At 43.0% G+C, this 20,470-nt stretch overlaps 1 protein-coding gene across 8 annotated transcripts in view; it reads right to left on the minus strand.

Moving 5' to 3' along the window:
• agrn (agrin) overlaps window positions 1-20,470 on the minus strand; it is a 236,336-nt gene that overhangs the window by 159,912 nt on the left and 55,954 nt on the right. For 6 of the 8 annotated variants that reach the window (XM_020051742.2, XM_020051741.2, XM_020051743.2 and 3 more), the window contains exon 3: window positions 13,598-13,618. The exons of the other annotated variants lie outside the window; for them this stretch is intronic. In XM_020051742.2, coding sequence (XP_019907301.2) covers window positions 13,598-13,618 — 21 coding nt within the window. The remainder of the gene's footprint in view (window positions 1-13,597; window positions 13,619-20,470) is intronic. 8 annotated transcript variants of the gene reach the window in all.

Below are 20,470 nucleotides of genomic sequence, written 5' to 3' on the forward strand. Positions count from 1 at the left end.
TCCATTCTATCCATCAATGATCACTGAGCTAGATTGTAATTCAGAGCTACAGCTAGAGAAGAACAGCCACCATTTATTGCTTCCATTTACCTATCAATCACCATTCTATCGATCAGACAGCTAGATTATAATAGTGAGGTAGGTTGCCGCTCGAGAAATACAGCAATAATTTACTCTCTCTGTCTCTCCAGTCATATTCTCTCCCACACATCATTCTCTAACTATAGGTCAGGCAGTTTGAGAACAGACAGGTATACCAATAGAAAACCTGTATTACCTCACTCTAGTTATTATAGCTCTATGTCCCACTCCCACATTTCCTCTATGAATCATTCTCCATTCGATCAATCAGATGGCTAGATTGTAATGGACAGGTACATCTGGTCCGCTAGGCCGACAGTGGAGCGAGAAGACGCCCAGGAACAGGGCCGGCATATTGAAATTAACAAATGAAGATGTCTTCCTGGGAGAGCGAGAAAGAGATGGGAAGGCACTTTGGTAAAAGGTTATTGTCTCTCAGAGGCAGAGGCCCCCGAATAATTCACTCGGAAATCAATTTCCATCAACCTGTCCGTCGCACATTCAGGCCGAGTGATGGACTTGAAAGAAAAAAACAGCCTCCGTCTACTCACCGCTCTCTCTTTCCCTCACCCTCCCTCCCTCCTTTCCTATCTACAAACGACTGCTTTTCCATACTCAGCTGTTCACTAGATTAGAAAGGAGATTTGTTTCAGAAAATAAGCATTAATAAAGCAAAATAAACCAAACCAGAGGAAATAAAAGCCTTAGCCACGTCCCAATCACAGTCTCTGAATAAGAGCTTCTCTTATCCATTTGCAATTATTCAAAACCTATTAATTGTTAAGCCAATGTGTATTTCAATAATAAATATAACTCAAGTACAGTTGCATTGCAAAAGAAAATGTATTCAAGGAGAGTAGGAGTCCCCCAGCCAAGCATCAGGTCGGTCCAAATGGCATCAGGTTGGTCCAAATGGCATCAGGTTGGTCCAAATGGCATCAGGTTGGTCCAAATGGCATCAGGTTGCCTAATGTAGCTAACGACCACTGCCCCTGATGTTGGCTTCTTACACTGTCATTATCAGACCACCAGAAAAGTGGAACTTATAACTGTGAATTCATGGGGGTGTTTGGTTGACTGGTGGGTATAAAAGGGGGCACTCCTCCATGAGCATGGCAGCCAGGAAGGCAGAGGGCTGCACTGACGTGTGACTGAGGGGCTCCAGCAGTTTGTAGGTCAGTATAAATGTTTAATGCTTTATGCTGATAAGCTGGTACTCAGGGGTCCCTTGGAGACACCTAAGCTTGGAAAATCCATCCCCACACCCAAACACACGTGCGCATGCATAACACATTTGAGCGCGCTCACAGATGTGTACACACACAAACACAGGCACAAACACCCGCACAAAGATGGAGTAAATGCGCATGCATGCAGGTAGGGTGAGGCCACACACCCGACACACGGCGTCTTGCACTCTGACTCCCGACCCTTTTGAACCCTTTTTAACAATTAAACAGGCATGTGACTAGTCTCACTTTGCCAGACGTTGGGTAACAACACGCGGTCTGGTAACAACGCTGGTCACAGTGACCTCTTCAGATGGACAACTCTCACAGGAAATCCCCTGTTTGGGTAGGCGGGGCTGAAATCTCCTGCCCCCGCCTCCTTTGGTGCCACCACCTTCCTCCCTAACCCGCCTGTCTCCTTTCATTTCGAACCCAATAGGCCCGTAATGTGGTCCTTCATCCTTCACTTCCTCTTTCTACACAGCAACACAAATTTAATAGGGACTCTTTAATATTCAGACAGAAAGCAAGGAAGAACATTTCTGCTCGGAGTACACATCATCGTTCAGGCTAGAGTACACAGAGTAATTGAAAGAGCCCAATAACAATGTTGCCTTGTTACATTCAGTGCTGTTAACGAATAAGGGCTTAGACTGTGTGGTGTTAAGAGACTTCACTTGGTTTCAAGGTTTAGCAAGGAGGCAAAATAACAGTGTGTTTATCTTATCAATTAGTGCACCATAATCTATTTTGAAACGAGGAACGGGATTGCCAGGGGGACAATCACCTCATAAATAAGATATGTAGCTAAATAAATCCCCAATCCAATTGATTCAATTTGCCTAACGGCTTAACTTTATGAGATAATGAAAGAACACACTTGTGGACAATTTTGATGTTAAACTTCAGATTTCACAAGTAATTTCCAAATGACCCCCCAAGGACATTTGTGAATCAGGTCTTTTTATAAACCAAACAAGATTCTTTCCCCGCTTTCTACATTTACATATTTGGTTTCAGTGTTTGCACAAAACTTTGTGCTGCCAATTTCTTCCTCTTTAATTAATTATCAACGACATTATGGAACATGCGAATACAATACGACAAACACATTGGAGCTCAGCGCAGTCTTGTCACGGCAGGATCTGTGTTCTAATGACTGTTCAGCGCTTGCCTCCCACCCGAGATAAGGGGCGTAATTCCATTAAAGTAGTCCATGCTCAAGCATCATCATAGATGCCATATGTTCCGTATCTATTCCCCTGCAATGTCACAAACAAGCCTCACAGCACTTTCAGGCGTCGGTGACAACTTGGCGCCACCGCCAAAAATGTGTCAGCATCCGAATTCATCAGTGTCAAGATGGTAATTGGTACTGTGGAGTCAAGATGGAGTAGGAGGAGACATGGTTCTTAAAAAGTAAGTCGCTGAAACACTTCTACAGCCCATTCTGGAACGGGTGATGTCTCATGCTCAGTAGGAGAAAGCATCTATTACATTGCCATTAGCATAACGCCCCAAAAAACCCAGACGAGAACGGTGGCATTAGTGTGTGAATCACTGAGGGCCGAGCCCACACAGAGAGGGGGCTTCAGATTGGCTTCGTGTTCAGAGGAAATGCTCAGTGTAGCTGGGTCATCTCAAACTATGGCTTAAGGAACCCACACAGACACAGTCCCGACAAACACAGTCATACACAATAGGTCAGCCTTTGGGTGAACAGAGAGCACCTCGCTCTCCCTCCCACCACACACACACACACAGACACACACAAACGTACATCTCACTGACAAGAGCTGCTAATGGACTCCTCACCCCACTCTCCCAAGAGGCTTAGGCAGACGTCATGGGGAGAAAACGGGGGCGATGTGTCTAATTACTAGGGAGGGTGGGGACCTGGGGGGCACATGGCCTAGGGGCTATATGTATGTATAGTGCAGAAGGGGGTTACGTTTTCTGGGTCGAGGGTGGAGTGGCCACCCGCACATCCATACCAGACATACACCAGATGGGCCCCCACCCACTCACCCCGTCCGTGTAGGGGCAGGCCCTCCCCTCTGCCCCATTACAGCCCAGCCCCCAACACAACTATCCTCCCCCTTCCTTCCCATCCCACAATGGGCAACGGGTGAAATGTGGCGCAAATACATGATATCACAGCAACCCAGATATCCTTCTACCCATATGTTCCCTGTTAACATACGTGACACTACAGCACTTGGCAACAGGGAGTCAGTCCAGGAAGCCAGTACAAGACTCTTTTGGAAACGTTGTCTTTTCCAGTCTCTCATTTCAGTGTCATCTGTTTCAGTCTCATCTGTCTCGGCCTCAACAGTTTCTGTCTCTAATTTCAGCCTCAAGCCTCAGTCAGTTCTGATATTTCAGAAGACTTTTGCATTGCTTGTGAGCCCTGGAGGACAGGAAAGGCGAAAACAGTGATTCGGTTTGGTCTGGGTTTTTCAGGTCACACCTTAACAGGATTGTACAGATTGATACTAAAGGCTCTGAGAAAGAGAGGATCCTGTCCTTGTCACTGCCAGAGCATCAGCCCCCTCTGGTGGACAAGACAACCAGCAGTCAAGACCACTCCAACTGAAGGGAGTTATGTGGGTACTGATGATCCAGCTATCACACTACTTATATAAATATAACAATTCCCTTTGTATCAGATTCAAATAGATGATGAACATGACAAGCAAATATTCCGGATACATCTTCACACTGCCAGTCAGTGAGGAAGGAAAATAGAAAGGAAAGAAAGAAGGAAGGAAGAAAGGAAGAAATGTTGAAAAAATAACAAATGGAAAAGCAAATATCAGTTCACAGTAGTATTCACGGGTGCAAGTGAACGTGTGGTCAAGGGTTGGTGTGAGAAAGCACATAGGCATGCCGTCTGGCAGGCTGCAGAGGGGAGAGGCTGTGAGTCAAAGCTAGAGTCTGGCTAGAGACCTTCAGATAGGAGATGACAGAATTCAGGAAGGTGTGGTCCTACACACAAACACAAACAAACCCTGTCGCAACAATAACTTACCTACTCCTGAGAGGCACAAAACAGTCCAAAACCAGCTTTACCCACAACACGTACCATACCAAGTCAACTAATAACACACAAAAACACATTTACACACATTTTGTAATGATCCGAGTCTTTGTGTTACACAGAACCATCAGTTAGAACTGCCTCATACAAACCTCAAAGTACATCTAATAATCTTATTTTGTTACCCAGAACCAAACTAGATAAGGCTGTCATCACAGATTTCTATCATATACCAGAACTGTCTAGTGTGTGACTTTCTGCATGGATATAAAAAACAACCTTTTAACCATCTGTCAATTGTTCCTTACGGCTGAATCCAAGTTTGATTGTGGGATTAAAAAGAGATGTGCCTCTAGCAGCCACCAGAGGGCAGCACAACCACATCTTAGCCAAGTCAGATTCCATTGACTCATTAGCCAGGTTTGGGACCGGAGAAACGGGAGAAACGGGAGAAACGGGAGAAAGAGACTGTAGTGTTCTAGGTTTCTCAAAGTGGCTCTGGGCAATTGAGAATAGCCACTAAAGAGTTGGAACTAGGTGAGCTCTGCTGCCGACTCAACTCAGATGACAACACTAAGCACACACTACATACAAACGGACCTCGTAACAAAACACAAGCAGTCTCGTACAGTGCTCAATGCTAAAGGGAATCCAGCTAAGAGAATGGAAGATTAGGGGGATATGGATGAATTCCAAAGTTTGGAGGGAGGGCAGGAGGACTGGAAGAGAGATTGGATGATATAGAAGATGGAGGAGGAGTGAAAGAGAGGTTGAGGATATAGAGGATGGAGGAGGAGGTAAGGAGAGGTTGGAGGATATAGAGGATGGAGGAGGAGGTAAGGAGAGGTTGGAGGATATAGAGGATGGAGGAGGAGGTAAGGAGAGGTTGGAGGATATAGAGGATGGAGGAGGAGTTAAAGAAAGGTTGGAGGATATAGAGGAGGGTGGAGGAGTGAAAGAGAGGTTGAGGATATAGAGGATGGAGCAGGAGTGAAAGAGAGGTTGAGGATATAGAGGAGGGTGGAGGAGTTAAAGAGAGGTTGGAGGACTGCTACCATAGTTAGAGACCTGGGCCTGTTCCAACCAATCAGGCTGGTACAACAGTTTGATTTGGCATCTCAGTCCAAATAAGAGCTTAAAGAAAGGGAAAAAGAGGGAGGGAGGAATGGGGGATTGTATTTAAACTTCACCAAATAAGGTAAACAAGCTAGAAGAGTTTCTATGAGAGGGTTGTATTTGTACTGTGCTAGAAGTGTAACTATGAGAGGGTTGTATTTGTGCTGTGCTAGAAGTGTAACTATGAGAGGGCGATATTTGAGCTGTGCTGGAATTGTGAATATAAGAGTTGGATTTGTGTTCTTCATTCTAATTGCAGGTGATAAGTCCAACCTTTTTATGAAAAGCCACCATGAACAACAAGTATTTTGTTGGACCAGAAATACCAACAGAGCCAAAGAGGAGATGTATTGGGTCACTGGACCTGCACCAGTCGAAGCCCAGGACCAGGTTAAGCCAACCCAAAACAGCCTCCACATACAGTATAGACTCAAGGTGTTTACACAGCACCCTCCTGGATAATCCATGCTATGTGGGATGGAATGTAAATAGACCTATTGCTGTCAGAGATGTTTTCATGGAACTCACAGTGACCTCACTCAACCCTTGAACAGACGGACAGCTGTAGCATCACATGGCACTGATAAAATGTGGCTTGCCACTAGGTGGCTGGCAAGTCAGAAGGACAACAGTGGACTAATGGTGTTAGCCAGTTAGCATGCTCATCATAAGATGCGCCTGAGCTGATAGCCTCGGGGGTCAGCTTGGCCTCGCTGCAGGGAAATTATCTGGTGCAGTCATGGGTTGATAAATGGACGCTCCCTGCTGACCTGCTACAAGGCCATGCTCATGGGAGGGCTGGGGGCCTCGCCATGTCCTGACAAGAACAGGGAGGCCAAACAACGAGCGGTAGTCAACAACTCAAGCCATTGGGCTGAGCCTATAGCCAGCCTTCCTATTCCTCGCCTATGAACACTGTGCTTAAGGCTAGAGGGTATATACACAGTCCCGCGAAAAGGTATCCATATACATCACAATGAATGGTTTTAGATCTACATACAAAATGTAATATAAAACAAAGAGAACCCAAGTAAACACAAAATTCCATATTGAAATTATAATTGTATTGATTTAAGGAAAAAGCCATTACCAACTGGCCCTGTGTGAAAAGCTGATTACCCCCCTGAACAGAACTGCTTGCGCCACCTTCAGCAGCAACAACTGTAACTAAACACTTCCTCTGATTGGAGATCAGTCTTTCACATCACTGTAGAGGAATCTTGGCCTACTCTTCTTCGCAGATTCCCTGAAACTGCTCCTTTAAGGTACCACAGCATCTCGATGGGGTTAAAGTCAGGACTTTGACTAGGCCAATCCAACTCTTTTGAGCCATTCTGAGGGGAACTTACTTTTGTGTTTAGGATAATTGTCCGGCTGCATAACCCAATTACGCTTCAGCTTCAAGTGACAGACTTGACCGGGCATTCTCCCGTAGAATTTGCTGGCAGACAACAGAATTTATGGTTCCTTCAATGATCACAAAACTTTGAGGACCTGAGACAGCAAAGCATCCACATCCCATCACACTACCACCACAATGTTTGATAGTGGGGATGCTGTTCTTATTGTGAAAAGCTGTGTTCACTTCACACCAAACATAACAGGACTTCCAAAAAAATTCCACTTATGACTTGTCTGTCTACAGAACATTCTCCCAAACGGCTTGGGGTCATCAATGAGCTTTTTTCAAATGTGAGACGAGGAGTAATGTTTATCTTAGATAGCAGAGCAATTCTCCAATGAATTCAATTTCTGCCCAGTCTCTTTCTTATTGTAGAATCATGAACGCCACTTAAACTGTTTTTGTTACTTTCTGGATGAGTCGTCTCTACCATTAAAATGTTACATAACTACTATAGAGAAACAATGTCCTTGTTTTTCTGGCACGTCTTCCTTGTCCTTCGGTGCTTCTGTGTTTTGCCATTGACCAGATAAAATGCCACAGAAGAACGATCTTGTTTCTGTCTTATGATTATATGATCAGTACACAGACCATGTGTTGTGTGGTAATACTCTCAAATTTACAAAAAATAAACAATTGTACAGCAACTACAAAAGTTGTGACTGGAATTAACTATAGTGTCAGAGAGTACATAAAATATGAACTTAAGTCTGGCTGGTGGCAAAGGGCTACTTTGTAACAGTCAACCAGACATTCCAAGTTTACCCCAAGTCTAAGCCTGGTCATACCATCAAATCATGTTGTCACACCTCCCTCCAGAACCCAGAGGTCTGGATCATTGTTTACTAGCAGAAAAGAGTGGTTAAAATTATCAACACGCCCCAAAACCAATCCCCACAAGTCTGTTGATGCTGCATTATGTTTGATCCAGGTAGGAAATAATTTGCAGATAGTATGGTTTGCAACCTTACAGAAATGTTTTTAAAACTTGGAAAATAAAACTATTTAAATCTGTTTGACAGAACAGTGTCGTCTGTACCTACAATTGGCATACATACATATATTTTCATGGGATTTAAACACTTAATTTCCCACACACTGTTGCAGCTATGAATCTAATTTAACAAACATTTAACTGGCTTTTTTTGGACCAAGATTCTTAAATGTTTTGACATGTTTGCTGAGCACAAATGTGACTGTTTTTTAAGTTGTGCAACATAAAAGACAAACTGTGAAAACTGAGACTGTACCTGCTTTCAATTAGTTTCAAAGGGAAATTGTACTCAAAACTTATATTCAATTTAAATAATGTTCACATTTTCTTATTCAAGGCACCAAGCATATTGTGTCATTGACATAGCTACCTGTTACATCATAATTATCAAAACACCTGGTCTGTGAAACAGTCTCATAGCCGCGTTAAAACGTCACCATGCAAGACTTTGCACTTCAACCCTGCTCTATGCTTGTGATTCACATGAATCAACAGCCACCAGCTGATTCCACCCGTAATAATGAGCTGTAGAGCTCAGGTTTTCTTCCATTTTAGTTTATACTAATAGTAATGATTTGTTTGTTTTTGCACATAGCTATTAGTTGGAGGCAGATAGATACAGAATATTCAACCTAGCTTAGCTGCATTAAGCAACACTGAGAACTACACTGCTAGAAAGTTACAGAAAGAAACTAATAGAAAATGTTTTATTAACAGCTAAAACAATATATTTCTCCTGTCTAGAATTAAAATGTATTATTTAGCATTTTCCCAAGTACATTTCTGATAAGGGACAGGCTCTCCTGCCTTCCAAATTGCGTTCCCAATTTAATTGTTAATATTCTACTAGTCCAGTGTACTAAAGCTTGAGAGGTGCACCAGTGTTGCATTCCAACCCCTAGAATGCTGTTTGTATGTGGTTGTTTTGGGAGAATGGCTCCCAGCCTGCATAACTGCTAATGAGGTCCACTGGGAAAGGCAGTGGCAGGTGAGAGGTTCTGGAAGGGTCCGAAGGGTTGGTGAAAAACAACCCACCTTCACAACCCTGACCCCTGTTGTCGTCTTCCTGCACAGCAGCCAGTCCAGGAAAATCCACCCAATTTGAGAACATGCACACAGCATGGCAAGAGAATCAGGAAGTCAGTGTGTAGGTGCAGTAACACCTGAAGGGTGTATACCGAGCTACTGTGGTGGGAAAACGCCCTCACGCCATGAATCAGCGTCGCGCCAAAGCCCCCAAGAAAGAAAGCTGGTAGCTTCCGTAATCTTCCGCCAGGCCCGCCCCTACACGCCTGCCTTCTATAGGGACCTCGTCACAGGAGGTATTTAGGGGCTCCCAGGGAGCAGCTCGGGGCTGAGGCCAGAAGCGACGAAAATGCACCAGGCACAGCTGCCAGATGGAGGTGGAGGAAGACTGCCAGGCGATGGAAGGTGCCAAGGCCTCCAAAAATGATGACCGCCAGCACCCATTCCTCCCAAATCACCACCGGGAGGCTGCCCCAGAGAGGAAGCCAGTTTCTCTTAAGAGGGATTTGTCTTTTGGTTTAGGTTTTGATTTCTTCCTTCACCTCCTCCCCTCAACCTTTGATTTCTCTCAGTAAAATGTTCCCTGTGTCTCTCCCTGTTACAGACTTTATAAATGATTGGGCTCAGTTTGATACCTTGTCCAAAAAAGAAATATTCATATTTCCACTTCGTTCCCTACTAGCACTGACATGAGCGCTGATTAACTAATTGTTTTGGAAATAAAGTCACTGTGCCGGTTATATGCGGTTCTCTCACCTGGCTATCTCAAAATGTATTCCCTCTGTTTCTATGGATAAGACAATTTCCTAAATGAATTATATGTATAACACTTGAAATAAGGACAATTCTGAAGGATCAGTAAAATACAGTACGCAGAGTAAGCTGTCTGGGAGGAGGGAGAACCCAGCCAAACAGCATGTACTGTCTGGGAGGAGGGAGAACCCAGCCAAACAGCATGTACTGTCTGGGAGGAGGGAGAACCCAGCCAAACAGCATGTACTGTCTGGGAGGAGGGAGAACCCAGCCAAACAGCATGTACTGTCTGGGAGGAGGGAGAACCCAGCCAAACAGCATGTACTGTCTGGGAGGAGGGAGAACCCAGCCAAACAGCATGTACTGTCTGGGAGGAGGGAGAACCCAGCCAAACAGCATGTACTGTCTGGGAGGAGGGAGAACCCAGCCAAACAGCATGTACTGTCTGGGAGGAGGGAAAACCCAGCCAAACAGCATGTACTGTCTGGGAGGAGGGAGAACCCAGCCAAACAGCATGTACTGTCTGGGAGGAGGGAGAACCCAGCCAAACAGCATGTACTGTCTGGGAGGAGGGAGAACCCAGCCAAACAGCATGTACTGTCTGGGAGGAGGGAGAACCCAGCCAACAGCATGTACTGTCTGGGAGGAGGGAGAACCCAGCCAACAGCATGTACTGTCTGGGAGGAGGGAAAACCCAGCCAACAGCATGTACTTGGACTTCCATTCATTCTGAAATTGGAAAACAGCAGTTGTCCTCTCAACACCCAGATAAAGAACACTTCTACAGCGGCCTTCTTTCATCCAAGGAACACAGCCAAAATATGACGGCGCATTTACAGATTCATTAAAAAAGAATCCATGATTTCATTACATCCAGTCAAGAATACTTGAACTCTATTTCGTCAGGCTGCACCAAATCTAAAAGACCTCCACAGTCCTGACTGGAAACTAACAGAGATCCCATCACCCCAAATTCTGCTACACTTCACTGGCTGCACACACAGGCTCAACACTGACTACAGAGTCTAATTATTAACACACAAAGCCTTGCACAGTCACGCTTCCACCAACCTCAAAAACAGGCTCATGTCATATATACCAACTAAAATCCTCAGATCACAGGATGCCGACGTTCTTGTCATCCCTAGAATATCCAAAAACCCATCATGGACAGGCCCTTTTCCTACAGAGCAGTGTGTCCATCAATGCATGCTTAATCCCCCCCCCCACACACACACACACACACCCCACTGATTTATCCACTTGTCCTCACAATCCCCGGCCCACCTGACACGGGTGTTACAAAGCCTACATCCACTGGGACCCATCCACCTTGCTCTGTGGCTGTCACCGGACAAGAAGCTGACCATGCAACCAGAGGTCGACCGTCTCAGCCGCCAGAAGACGTGGGCTCAACTGTGCTGTTATAAATGGCGAGTGTTTGTGGCAGAGACCTCTTTTTTGATTCTCTCCATCTGGATTTTGTCTATATAGGGCATTCATGTATTGCTATTCATAGGGCTAGTTGAGAACAGTGTTCGTCAGAGTAGAAATTCCAGGAGAGGCCTAAAGTCACAGAAATGTCTATAGTTCCAAACCTGTTCTGCTATACATTCTGAAAGGACAGAGTCTAGAGAACAGACACTTTGCGGATGCTGTCTACGACTTATTAAGCCAAGTGTTCATTTAATTAATAGTTGCAGCCCTCGGTTATCTGAAGGTGTCTTACCACTAAAATGAACATTGGGAAATAACTTTGGGACCTATAAACTAAATAATACATTATTTAGAATTGGCGGAATCTCTGGTTTTGCAGTACAATGAATAAAAGCTTCAGTGCAGTCTAAACGTATTTGGACAGTGACACAAGGTTCCTGTTGTTTTCATAGAGTTCTGGAACTAAGTCATATGGACAGATGAGAAGATGAACCTGAGACAGAGTGCTGTTACTGGTTAAATCCAACCAAATGCCTCAAAACATATTAGACAGCACTTCTCCTTCCTGCAAAACAAAGATCCCATCAAAGTCAATCAAAAGACTTGAATCCAGTTGAGCTTGAATTTCATTTGCTGAAGACAAGAATGAAGGCAAAAATACCTGGAAACCAACAGAAACTGAATACGGCTGTAGCACAGACCTGTCAGAGCATCACCAGGGAAGATACCCAGCGTATGACTATAAGCACATGACTATAAGTTGCAGGAAGTCAACAAATGCAAAGGACGTTTTTACTTCATTTAAGATGATTTAAATTTGTGCTATTACTCTAGGTCCACTAAAATGGAGAGACGGTATAAAAAGGGCTTTTATTCCAACACGGTTCAAGGCTTATGAATGTAAATAACCTCAAATTAAAGCTGACAGTCTGCACTTTAACATCTTAGTCATTGTATAATTTCATAACCAAAGTGCTAGAGAGCAGAGCCAAAACAACATAACTTTTCACTTTCCAAATAGTTATTAACTGCACTTTGATTAATGTTTTAGTATGTTTTGGTATAAAATGGATCTAAAATAATGAATTTCATGTAATTTAAGTCCACATTTTACTATACTACCATTTACTGTAACTGATGTGGTAACCCCAAACATTATTCCTATTCAAAAGTGCTGTTTTCTCCAACCCATAACCACAAATCTAACTCTTAATGTAACACCCAAAGCTTAACATTACAATAACCAGAAATCCTAACTCATAAACCTAATTTAATCTTGATTGTAACTTCTCCACTACACCTGACCTCTAGGACAAAAACAAAATGTTCCCTCGTAAGTACTGGTAAAATGTCCCAACAAAGTGCAAAGCACAATGAGGTGCTCAAGGGTGCTGAATTGGGATTTCCATCTTTTTCTCAGCACTCCAGGGTGCTGAGAAAATGGCAGATCATTTCAATGGCAGATCATTTGTAGAGAAAAGCAGTGACCTTTTCACACAATCATTAATGGTAATTTTCATTAGACCCTGGCCCATTTAAAAAGACACCACTACTTATGGATAGAAGAACACAGCCATGGCTGATAGAACTAGCCATTACCTCCATAATAATACAGATAGGGTTATGACAGAATCTTAGAGCAAAGGGAATTGTAATTTCTTCCCAAGGAAATCTCTGTGACGTCTGGCTAAGGCATGTCAATGCTCTTAGGAGAGCACACTTGCACAGTTTTATTATGTACTGGGAAATGTTATGCTTGGTTTGGTGATTATTATGAATAAGTCATGACAGAAGGTAGGCATTTTGATTGGTTTTGTTCTACCTCAACATCAGATCATCTGACGTCACAAATTCAGTGTTTTGTGTGTACTGTGATCTAAGATAATTATCACATCGGTCCAACATTTCAGAAGCAGCCAGATCTCAACAACTAGCCGATTTGTATTAGATATTATTAGATATTGAATTACATGCTCCACTGACTTTGTTCCTGAATGACTGGACGGGCTTCATTATAAGTCTAGAATTGCGAGTCTATTTAAAAGAGAAAGTTGTTTCTGCACACCTTCAGAGTTAACCAACACTTTTTAGAATCTAATTCAAAATGCTAGCTTTTGAAGAGTATTGACTTTTTTTTTCAACCATCCTAATGATCAGTCCTCCGATGATCAATGATTGGATCAGTTGGAGAGGAACAGCTTGAGAAAAGTGAGGAATAAAGTCATTGATGAAATGGTGTTTTCATCCTCCATCCAAGAAGTTTGGTGTAATTATTCATAGAGCTACGCCTCCCGTGCGTGTAAGCATTAGAGAGTGACCTAGGATCTCCAACTAGCCAAAAACCCAGATGACAGCACTTAAAAAGACAGAATAAAAGAGAAGAACATAACACAAAACTCTTGGTCCTACTCATATTGCTTATGTGCTTATATTGAACTGTATAGTCACAGGAAGTTGTACCAATCCCTCCGCTTCCAGGCAAAAGAATAGAAGATAACGTCAGAAAAAGCAGTGCTTACCTGCATTGATCATTCTATGATCTTCAGAAGGCAAAAGTGGAGGGGAAAAAAAAGAAATAAAATTGGTTAATACTGGTGAAAAGAACATAACCACTTAGACACTGTGAGGGATGAGTATGGGAGGTACTGAGTGACAAAAAGACAGAAATAGGAAAAAAGGGCAAGAGGACAACCCCTTCTCATTTGAAATGAGACTTCCTGCTTTTGTGTCAAATGAACAGTACAATACAATATTTGTCTCTGCAGAATAAATGTATCTAAAAACAAGTTAATAAGCTATAGGGATGCAAAACAGAGCTTAGAACAAAGTGGTCTTATTTCTGACAAAGCCTGGTTGTCCAATAAAGAGAACAAAGACACAGTAATCAAATTGCCTGGATTCCACATGCACAGGCGATGGGAGCACTCAAATTATGTGGGTGGCACATCTTTACCCCACCACCAGCCTCTCCACCACACACACACACACACACACATTGACAGTGTACCAACTCGCCCAACTCCCTGATGCTGATTGAGAGGGACCAGCAACTGCTGTGGTGCATCAGAGCTCATCCATAAAACATGGCTGCATGGTGGTGAGGTATTTAGTAGTGGAGAAACATAGCTTCCAGTATCTATTATCAACACACCAGAACACAACCAGACACAACCATCAATCACATAATTTCTACTATCTATTGTCAACACACCAGAACATTGTCAGACCAACCAGGAACAACCCCACTTCTACTATCGATTATCAACACACCAGAACACTGTCAGACCAACCAGCAACCACATTACTTCTACTATCTATTATCACCACACCAGAACACTACCAGACCAATCAGGAACAACTCCACTTCTACTATTTATTATCAACACACCAGAACACTACCAGACCAACCAAGAACAACACCACTTCTACTATTTATTATCAACACACCAGAACACTACCAGACCAACCAAGAACAACACCACTTCTACTATTTATTATCAACACGCCAGAACACTACCAGACCAACCAAGAACAACACCACTTCTACTATCGATTATCAACACACCAGAACACTACCAGACCAACCAGGAACAACCCCACTTCTACTATTTATTATCAACACACCAGAACACTGTCAGACCAACCAGGAACAACTCCACTTCTACTATCTATTATCAACACACCAGAACACTACCAGACCAACCAGGAACAACTCCACTTCTACTATCGATTATCAACACACCAGAACACTACCAGACCAACCAGGAACAACTCCGCTTCTAATATCTATTATCAACACACCAGAACACTACCAGACCAACCAGGAACAACCCCACTTCTACTATCTATTATCAACACACCAGAACACTACCAGACCAACCAGGAACAACTCCACTTCTACTATCTATTATCAACACACCAGAACACTACCAGACCAACCAGGAACAACTCCACTTCTACTATCTATTATCAACACACCAGAACACTACCAGACCAACCAGGAACAACCCCACTTCTACTATCTATTATCAACACACCAGAACACTACCAGACCAACCAGGAACAACTCCACTTCTACTATCTATTATCAACACACCAGAACACTACCAGACCAACCAGGAACAACTCCACTTCTACTATCTATTATCAACACACCAGAACACTACCAGACCAACCAGGAACAACCCCACTTCTACTATCTATTATCTACGCACCAAAAGACTGTCAGACCAACCAGGAACAACTCCACTTCGACCATCTATTATCAACACACCAGAACACTACCAGACCAACCAGGAACAACTCCACTTCTACTATCTATTATCAACACACCAGAACACTACCAGACCAACCAGGAACAACTCCACTTCTACTATCGATTATCAACACACCAGAACACTACCAGACCAACCAGGAACAACTCCGCTTCTAATATCTATTATCAACACACCAGAACACTACCAGACCAACCAGGAACAACCCCACTTCTACTATCTATTATCAACACACCAGAACACTACCAGACCAACCAGGAACAACTCCACTTCTACTATTTATTATCAACACACCAGAACACTACCAGACCAACCAGGAACAACTCCACTTCTACTATTTATCATCAACGCCGGGTTTCTATGTGTTCTAATCAGTGTTTCTATGAACCATAACACCTCTCCTGTCTAGTACTGTGCTCTGAGTATAGATCTTTAGTACAGTCAGCTGACACACATTTTCCACAGCTCTAATGTTGGGTCCTGGTCTGTGCATTACCGCTGCACTGGAGCCCACCTTCTTTCTGTACCCTTTTGCCCCTGCTCCTATGTCCCCTTGATCCTTCATTATTCCAGTCCCAGCTCAATGGACAGGGGGAAACAGCCTATTATCCAGAGTCTGAGGCTTACAGGACTTAAGAGGTGCAGGTGATTTACAGGGAGGGAGAAAGAGCATGTTGTCTGTGGCTGGGAAGCTAGCCCCAGGCTTCCCCAGATCACTTAGGCTAATGTGATTAGTAGGAGTTTGTTTGATTCAAAGTGCTGCTGCTTTAAATGATTCATGAAGGGTGAGCTGGAAGGAAGAGAGATGTGGACTGTCACAGGATTCCTGCTCACACAGACACACAGCACAGGAACTTATTCATTTATTCACACACTCTCTCAATCTCTCATTCATGTTACTTGTTGCTCAACATCCAGCAACAAGAGACCACTAACACACTTTTCCACAAACAAGGATATAGTCTTCAAGTCACCGTGTCTATGTAATCCCAGTTGCATTACTTAAATGAACAATATGCTGTGGACCTTGAAAAATCTAACTTTAATAATGTAATAAACATAGTATACTTACAATGAGATGATCTGGATTGACATTCAAATATATCACTTGTGATTATATACATCACTGGTCAAAGTTAACTAGACTACTGAGAGAGGTGAGACCCTCCAACGTTTATGTGTGTGTGTGTGTGTGTGTGTGTGCGTGTGCATGTTTGTGTATGTGTGTGGAGCTCTGAGATGGTGGCAGATGGACTACTCTCCCTTCCCGTTTGGCCATTTCACCAACACACAGAAGAGATACACTCATTAACACACGAAAAGGACAGCTTAAAGAAAGAAATCGCAAGCAATGTTGTACTTCTCGTTACATCATTATGTTTTTATATCAATTCCAATAATATTATAGGTTCCAAGACTTTCAATAATGAAAAGGTGAATTAAAGACTACACTTCCCATATAATTGCATTTACTTATTGGTGACAGAGGCAGATGTGTTGTGTTGAAGTTCTAAAAGAACCCCAGAGAGAACAAAAGTTTTCATTGACTTGCTACGTGTGTGTGTGTGTTTGTCTCTTTGTGACCGAGGCTATGACTCCTGTCACCTTCCAAAAGAGCCCAGCGCACAGTGCCCACTCCAGAGGATTTCCCATCAAAAAGGAAGGATTCAAGGGGAGAACAAATGTGACACCCTCTCACTTTTTAACACTTTCAATTGCCGCCTCTGTTTTCACATTGGCACATGTGGGGTGGGGGGTGTTGAGGAAGCACTCTATGGTAAACACTGAGCCACGCTCCATTTAGACAGTTGGTTTAGACAGACCTCTCCATGCATGCGCTTGGTTTGAGGATTTGAAAGAAGCGCTCCTTCCTTGAGTTGTGTAGATTAATCATCAGGCAAATAAGAACTGAATAATATCAAATGACTGATTATCTCACGGCCTGGTTTCAGAGATCTACAACATTTGAGGCTTTGTCTTTCAAAAAGATTCAATGTCCTGCCGCATGTAAAAAGACACCAAATTGCTGTCTTCCAATTCAGACAGAAGAAGCCTTTCAAATCGTTAAAGCAAAAAGGATACAAAACATGAAAGTGTGTGGTGGTGATTGAAAGCTGCAGGTTAGTCGTGACAGACAGGGAGCGTGGGGATATAGGGAGCTAATGCATTTTCTCACAGGCCCAAGGCCTTTGAAGGTGTTGCGAAGTCCATCAGCTTCCAAATGTGAGGCGCACACCGCGTACACCCTTCCCTGTCCCCTCGGATGAATTGGGCAAAGTAGCGGGCCTGAGGAATGGATGAGCTCTTTTCATGATTTGTTTACCTCATTCTCGTTATTCTCGTATTTTCTGTTCCTCATTGTCAGTGAACCTCCTGGATCAACAGCTCAAGGAGAGCCAGGAGAAAGAAAAGGTAACACTTTGGTTTGGGCGCCAGAAATGGAGCGAGGACCATGAAGACCCAATCGTCTCTGCCCCTCGCACACTGCACACTTTGTTTTCTTGTGGGGGAAGGGGTTAAACGTAATCTCAGACGATCGCCCATTGAGGTCTGTTATCAAGCGTAATTTGCATATCTGGCTCCCAGGCCTATAATTATATGATAGAAAATGGAAATGTAAAAAGAACTCCTTTTGCTCGAACTGCCTTCTTTCAACAATGGCTGCAATTTCACGCCACGCAACTCCTCATCTCCGCTGCAAGCCAGACTGCCTTGTTTAATTTAGTGTGAGGGACTAGATTAAATAACTCATCGTAACAGACATCAAATAGGTCAACAGGGGGGCTAGAAGGTTCCCCCAGTTTAATCAATGAAAGTAAATTAGCACAATAGTATGCAGTTTGAAAAACTGTTTGTTTTTAATTAAACGCAATTACAAATGATTCTGATCGGTAAATGAAACAAAAGCCATTCCTTTATCAGAAACAACAAATATTACAGCCTATTTTTGACAAAAACAACTGTCGCAAAGACAAATTAATTTAAATGCAATTTACATAATATGTAAATAGGAAAAATGTATCACACTAGCAATGAGAAATTCTCGCTGCGAAAGAAGACAGAAGGCGTAACACATGGACACGCGGCTCCGTGGCCAGACCTTCGGACAGACCGTTTCCCACGATACTCCCCACGACTATTGAGGTCTAAAAAATATCCATGTACCAGCTCCAAACTCATTCACACCAGGTTTCAAAACCATGACAACAGAGCCTAAAGGCAATAACACGTGTTTTAATGCGATGACTAACGTGAATAAAGTGAGCCATTTAATGCGGCCCAACTCTCAAAGTAAAAAAGTCATTAAGGGAAGATAGAACTGAGAGAACACTCAGGCCGTTCATAAAGGGATGAGTCAAGTGGCAGTGACATCACACAGTCCTCAGTCATCCCCAGGGTTTAATGGAATGCTTGTGTTAAAACCCCACACCCACCAACCCTTCACACACACATCCCACCTCCCTTTTTGAGAAATAGATGAATCCATTAACTGGTACTTAAACTTGTGCTATTAAAGGAAATGGCTTTTAATTTTCCCAGTTAACGAGCGCAAATAAATCCATCAGTGAAGCCAGTGAGCGTGTCACAGGAAGGTTAAAGGACTACGGGGTAAACAAGATGGCCACTGCTGTCTTGCCGTTAGTCACTGTACAGCGACATATGTTTTCCTCAAATAGCCCAGGGTTAGATAAACAGTTGTAATGGACGAGTTGGGCTTGTTTCAACCAGACAGGATGCACTCATCTGTGAAAATTGGACAAACCAAGATGGGACAGAGAAACACTTAGTGCCAATTCAGAGTAGAAGTCAGGTACTTTGGTCCAATCAGGAGAGTGAATCATTTGCACTGTTTCCAGTGGCATAAGAGGAACAACACTGCATGCCATTTACTGTAGTGAACAAAAAGGACTGTAACGTCCTCGGCTGATGAGGAGAGACAGTCAGCATAGAGTGGAAATGACCAGCCACTAGCAGAGTGGATCACTAAATCACTACACTGCAACGAAGCAGCAGGAGATTTACCAGGCATGAACACACATCCACTGAGAAGCACAAATACAGGCAAACACACAGTCTACATCACTTCTAGAGATGCCAATCAAGCAGTGGCTAAAGTTAACTGAAGTTTGAAATGCCTGGTTAAAGAAGTAATTTCATTAATTTTGTTACGTAAATCCACATTTAAATCGATTTTGGTACATAAATTGCCTAAAAAATACACATACCCACATAAATATAATTTTCTGTTTGCAACCATCATACAGGACTCCTTGTGCATAACAAACACAGGTGTCACCATGGACAATTGCAGAGACATAAATGTCACTATTTTTGTCACATTCAACAACACTGTTTCCAAAAAAGGTTGGGGCATTGTGTAAAATGTACAGAAAAAAAGAATGCATTGATATGCAAATCATAAATACCCGATATTCAATAGAAAATAGTCCAAAGACAACATTCAAATGTAGAAACAGAGAAATATTTCTTGAAAAAATGTATGCCCACTTTGAATTTGATGCCAGCAACACGTTTCAAAAATGCTTGAACAGGGGCAACAAAAAAGCCTGAAAAAAAAAACTGATTAGGTTGATTGGCAACAGGGCAGTAACATGATTGGGTATAAAATCCCAGAGGATGAGTCTTTCAGAAGTAAAGATGAGGAGGGGTTCACCACTCTGTGAAAGACTGCACAGGCAAATAGTGCAACAATCTACGAATAACATTTCTCAGCATAAAGTTGCAAAGAGTTTGGGGATCTCATCATCTACAGTACATAATATCTTTAAAACACCAGAGAAATCTCTGTGGGGCAAGGACAAGGCCGAAAACCAATATTGGATGGTTGTGATCTTCGGCCCCTCAGGCGGCACTGCATTAACAGACATGATTATGTTGTGGGCATCACTGCATGGGCTCAGGAACACTTCTGAAAACCATTGTCTGTGAACACAGTACGTTGCTTCATCCACAAATGCTCTACCATGCAAAGAGGAAACCATTAAAAACAAGATCCAGAAATGCCATCGCCTTCTCGAGACCCAAGCTCATTTAATATGGACTGTGGCAAGTGGAAAACTGTCCTGTGGTCTGACTAATAACATTTAGAAATTATTT

The sequence above is a fragment of the Esox lucius genome, chromosome 12, assembly GCF_011004845.1.
Source record: "Esox lucius isolate fEsoLuc1 chromosome 12, fEsoLuc1.pri, whole genome shotgun sequence".
In the NCBI taxonomy this organism is placed as follows: Eukaryota; Metazoa; Chordata; class Actinopteri; order Esociformes; family Esocidae; genus Esox; species Esox lucius.